Here is a 5,103-nt window from a genome sequence, read left to right on the forward strand (position 1 = left end):
AAAAAAAAAAAAGTCCTAGAGGGGGTAGATAGGAAGAAAAAAGAAAAATGGTGACACCTCTGGAAGTAAGAATAAGTGAACAGCTGGTGGTGAAGGTAAGTTGAGAGTTTACACATGAAGGATCCTATTTTTCATTGAGGTAGGAGGTCTTCAGCAGAAAATGAGAAATGGGTAGAGTAAGAAACCCAGAAAAGTAATACAAGCTGGAAAACCTGCTGACAAGAATGGGAAAAGCAAGCAAGATTAAAAGCTCGTCAGGTAGAACTGAGCAGTGTGAGAACAGAAATGTTATAATGGGGCTGATATGCATGATTGTATAATATTCTCAGCTGGATTGGTCAGTCCATAGCTTATAAACTGAGATGGCAGATGACTGGGGCTGTTTCAGGGGCTGAAGGATGCTGAGAGTGCCGGTGAAATGCACGAGCATAAGATCCCACTGCGCGGGGAAGGCAGTGATACTAAAGGAACTTGAAAGAATGGGATTTAGTGACTGATTCAATATAGAAGATGGAGGAGGAAAACAAAGACTTAAACAGGATTCCCGATTCACTTATCAATAGAATTGGTAGATTAATGACCAAAACAGTTCTTGGAAAGAGAGGTAGGCTATAGACAGATGAATTACTCAAAAATATAAACTTAGGTCAAAATATCTTTAGAGAACAACTCTGCCATTTTTTAAGAGCAATAAAGGAAGGCTTAGAGAAGTGAAATGAGTTTGCTTAAGTTCTAAGGTACTAAACAAAAGCTGGAAATGACTTTGCAATCCAGGCCATTCTGTTATAACCTAGAACCTGACTAAATCTGGAGTTTGATAGGATGGCAGGAAATGCAAATGGTGATGTTCTTGAGATTCGATAACACTAAAATTGGTTTGAAACGGTAGGTTCATTTCAGGTGATAGTGGGGAAATATGATCCAGGAACAAAACGAAAGACAATTGGAGATCAAACATTTGCTCTGGTAACCCACACAGAGATAATCAAGAGTTGGATGTAGAGTGATACGAGCACTAAAATATTCTAACGCAAGAACATTGTAAGCTTCAAAATCCTCTTAATGCTATTTGGCAACACAGATGATAGGACACATAAATTTATTATGGCTTAGAATTTTTTAAACATTAAGAAGAGCTTTTCTTACTTTTAAGGTTCTTTTTTTGTTACAGAAATATGAAATACTGAAGTCTGATTAGGTCTCTTGTAAGGGGCTAGATATTTGCCTTACCTTTACTACCTTGTAGTCACACAAGTATTCCACCTCATAATTGTTTAGATTCCTTTTGGTGATTCCAATCGATTTACATGTGAGCTTTTCTTTTCTACATAATTCCTGAAGAGTATCAAGTGAAACTAGGCAAGGCACACACCAAGCTACAATAAGAAAATAGAATTCTTTACTAATGAAATAGCTATTCAATTAAAATAAAAAAGAGAAAAAACCTCTATTCCCCACCTTTCAACTGGCAATTTTAGACTAAAAATTCCTATGACAAGAAACCAATTATGTGTCTTCAAGAAAAAGTTAAACATTAAGGAACTATTTCGTTAAATTGGTGTTCTTGGATTTTCTCATGGATTTCTACTCCACTATGTTTAACTGACATCAGTTGATTTCTATTAAGTCACTTGAAAATGTTTTCATGTCTGTAAGCTTTTTAAAGATTATATGCAGATGCAGGTCAACAGAGGTAGTGTTTCTTACTTTCACTGTATTCTACATAGACTATAATCACTATTTTAATAAAATGTAAATCTCTAGGACACTTATTCTTAAAAACATATCTAAAATATACTTTAAAACAACATTATAATTCGTTAACACATAACTTTCATTATTTTTAACTGGACAAAACGAACTGAAATCTAATTAAAATATATTTCTACGTTACAAACTCATATGTTAGTTTCCTCTTTGAAATGTTGCATGAAGCTTTAATTCCACTTATTATTTTACCCATACTGCAATATATTATCACCAAGGTGAATAAACTCGAGTTATTAAAAAACTGGAGAGTATATCGATATTTTGTAATACTTATTGACTGTACTGTTTTTAAAGCCAAACTTTTAAAACGGTGTTCAATTTACATAAGCCATGTACTAAACTCAAAGAAAATTAGGCATACTTATCAACCCTCCAGAAGCCAGAAACTAATTGTGTTCCAGAAAATTTGACCCTCAAATTTCTGTAAGTAGCATGTTACCACACTGAATTTAAAGTGTAAATTAACAAACACGTTTAGGAAAATGGAACAAACTTGGTGTTAGGGCTAGTGTCATGGTAAGCACTAGACAGGATCAAAAGTCCTCTGCCCTACCCATCGCTCAGCCACCGAGCTATGTGACTTTAGTGAGGTCTCAATCTGTCTGGCTGTCACATTCACTGGAAAAAAATGGAGAAAACTGGTGTTACCAAACAAAATCTATCAGTAAACTCAAGCTTTACTTGGTAGCTCTCCAAGGTAGTTGCGATCACCTTTTGTGTTTTGAGCTAATTTCAGGAAAGGGAGAACACTTGTTAGCGGCAGTAACTTTTCCTGCACCCTTTCCTCATCCTCCCCACCTCACACAGAGACTTGTCAGAAACCCTTAAGCATAATTTCCACCATCTCACTGGCTGCAAACGACTCCATCCTAAAGCAGTAAAGAGAAAAGTATTTTCCTCCAGAAAACGTGGGGGAAGAGGCCGACTGCTTTGGACTGGTCGTTTGGGGGTAGGACAGTGATGGGAGAGAAATGACCCCGTAAGTCCCTTCCATCTAAAAAAACTAGAGAACGTTTTGTGTTAAGTTGACCTCATTAAGGGGATCACGTATAAAGGAGGTTCCTCTTGAGTATCTACCCAAGGTGTGTTTGTGTGCTTTTCCTAAACATTTTTATCTAGTTGAGGATTCAAAACACAACCCGCAAAGGAAATGCTCTTTGAGAATTAAAAAAAGTGAACATGCAAAACTGCAAACACGTGGTTAAAAAAAAAAAAACCGATAATCTCTCAACAGTCTCCAGTAATGTAGAAAAATATTTCACTGACAAAATTAAATAGTTCATGACCACCACAAACACCTTCCGCTAGCTTAGTTCACAGTAACCCCTGACATTCTCCAAGGAAGAAAAACTCGGGGATAATGAGGTCATAATCCAAGCGGAGAGGAGGCGAGCTTGAAAACACCTTTACATTCCAGAACGCACGGAAAAGTTGTAGGCTCTCAAAGCGTGCGCGATACCAACACCCCCCGACGCCCACACCCACGCGCGCTCGGTGCCCAATTCCCCAGCGTCCACAGAAATAACACCAAGCTCCCGGTGGGTGGAAGAGTTACCGTAAGCCAGAGGCTGCAACCTCAAATACCCACTTTCTGGGCGATTCTCCAACGAGGCACTCAACCTCCTAGCGTGTCCGCCTTGTGGTGCGGGGGGGTTCCTCGGTTATCCCCTTAGCACACAGGCGCCCCGATTTCCTCTCCCCCTCTGATATTAAGGTCATGTTCACGCCGGCGGGCGTCGCTTCCCGCCTCCCACTTCAAAGGCCCGGGCGCATGCCGCACGCCGCGCTCGAACCACCACAAAGGAGCCAGTCGCAGCCGGGCCCCCGGGACCTCCAGCCGGGGACCGCCGGGGAGCAGCCCAGACCCCCGAAGCCACCACGGGAGACGCCGAGGGGGCCGGGCCAAGCGGGCGGAGAGGCCACGCTCCGCAGCCGAAGCGCCCCGGGCTCGCGCGGTGCCCACCTCCGCGGCGGGAGCCGGCCGGGCAGGGAGGCGGGTCAGCGGCCTGGGGGAGGGTAGGCACCCGCAGCTTATGTCCCGGAGTCGGGGGCGCAGCGGCCGGGGAACCGCCACGTCGCCGTCTGGCTGGCCCGCGGGACGGCCCCGCCGCCCGGGCCTTGGGAGCTTGCCTGGGAACGGGGAGGGCGAGGGGGCCGCGCTCCAGCCTCACCTCCTCGCGCCTCGGCCCCGACCGCCGCCATCTTGTGGAGCTTTCATTCAAACTGGCGCGGTCTGACGGGATAGCTCAGCTGGCCCGACGCCCCGCCCCTGGCCGGCCCGCGCGGGACGTGGGGGCCGGGGCTTGCGGGGGGGGAATGGAACCCGCACGGCGTCCTGACGTCACTGGCGGCCGAACCCCCGCCGCGGCGGTCAGCGCGCCTGCGCCCCAAGGCTAGGCCGGGCCTCAAAGGCGAGGAGCGGGGCGGAGCGAGCGTGCGTGCTCTGCCATCTTCTGCGATGTCCGGCGCCCATTCCCTGCGCCAGCCCGTTTGGCGCAGTCACTCGGGAGGACATCGGCCAGGGACGCTGCCTTTCGGGTCCGGTTCCGCAGCCACCGCAGCCCCTCGGGCCATGGTTAGGCTCCCCCCGACCCCACTTCCCTGGAGCACCGGGCCTCGGAAGCGGCTGCACATGGGCATGGCTGGAGAGGTTCCGCTGGCTTGGTGCGGTCGCCGGGATTCCGACTGGTTGGTGTGGGGTATGGCCTGTGCTGCCCAGCTACCAGCTGAGCCTAATGTGCGGCACAGCTGAAACCGCCGGTCTCCATCAGTGCTTCTCACACTTAAAAGGGGCTTACGAATCGTCGTGGTGGGGAGGTGCGGACTTGGAAGAGATGGGGTCTCACTTTGTCACCAAGCTGAAGTGCAGTGGCGCGATTACCGCTCACTGCAGTCTCGACCTCCTGGGCTCAACTTTAATGTAAATTGGGACTGGGTAAGTCTGTAAGGAGACCCGAGCCCCCCTCCCGTGTTGTTGACAAGCTCCTGAGCTCGGCCTGCTGACGGGTGGGGGCCGGGAGGAAGAGGACATGTTGGTAAGGAGGCTGCAGGGCGACTCCAGGGGCCTCCCACCTGGTCTCCACCCCTCTCCCCCCAGCCATTCTTGACGCCGCATCCATATGACTGTTTTAAACAACCTAAAGCAGAAATCTTAGAGCAAATAACGAAAACTGGCAGAAAGCCATTTGATGTCTACTAAGGACTTAAACGCAGACCATTAAAGGACTGGTTGTTTGATTCCATTATGAAATACTGTCTAGCCGTCTTAAAAGATGTTCATGAAGCTTTTAGTCTTAAGCAAAACAAATCCCCTGAAATATATATATATATATT

At 47.0% G+C, this 5,103-nt stretch overlaps 1 protein-coding gene and 1 long non-coding RNA gene across 7 annotated transcripts in view; one reads left to right on the forward strand and one right to left on the reverse strand.

Moving 5' to 3' along the window:
- Positions 1 to 4,094, reverse strand: part of SUV39H2 (SUV39H2 histone lysine methyltransferase) — a 24,981-nt gene extending 20,887 nt beyond the window's left edge. Inside the window, exons 1-2 of one of the 6 annotated variants that reach the window (XM_017874322.1) lie at positions 3,942 to 4,094; positions 1,231 to 1,376 (exon numbers count right to left, since the gene is read on the reverse strand). In XM_017874322.1, the coding sequence (XP_017729811.1) occupies positions 1,231 to 1,376; positions 3,942 to 3,972 (177 nt within the window). In that variant the 5' untranslated portion in view covers positions 3,973 to 4,094. Of the gene's footprint in view, positions 1 to 1,230; positions 1,377 to 2,323; positions 2,370 to 3,358; positions 3,742 to 3,900 lie in introns of those variants that run through there. The other 5 variants (XM_017874345.1, XM_017874353.1, XM_017874330.1 and 2 more) reach the window with 5 other exon arrangements.
- A 161-nt stretch (positions 4,095 to 4,255) lies between these two features.
- The window catches only part of LOC108531112 (uncharacterized), a 32,559-nt gene continuing 31,711 nt past the window's right edge, over positions 4,256 to 5,103 (forward strand). Inside the window, exon 1 of the long non-coding RNA XR_001886067.1 lies at positions 4,256 to 4,345. This is a non-coding gene — a long non-coding RNA (uncharacterized LOC108531112). The remainder of the gene's footprint in view (positions 4,346 to 5,103) is intronic.

Source organism: Rhinopithecus bieti, unplaced genomic scaffold (assembly GCF_001698545.2).
Source record: "Rhinopithecus bieti isolate Rb0 unplaced genomic scaffold, ASM169854v2 scaffold_1012, whole genome shotgun sequence".
Classification (NCBI taxonomy): domain Eukaryota; kingdom Metazoa; phylum Chordata; class Mammalia; order Primates; family Cercopithecidae; genus Rhinopithecus; species Rhinopithecus bieti.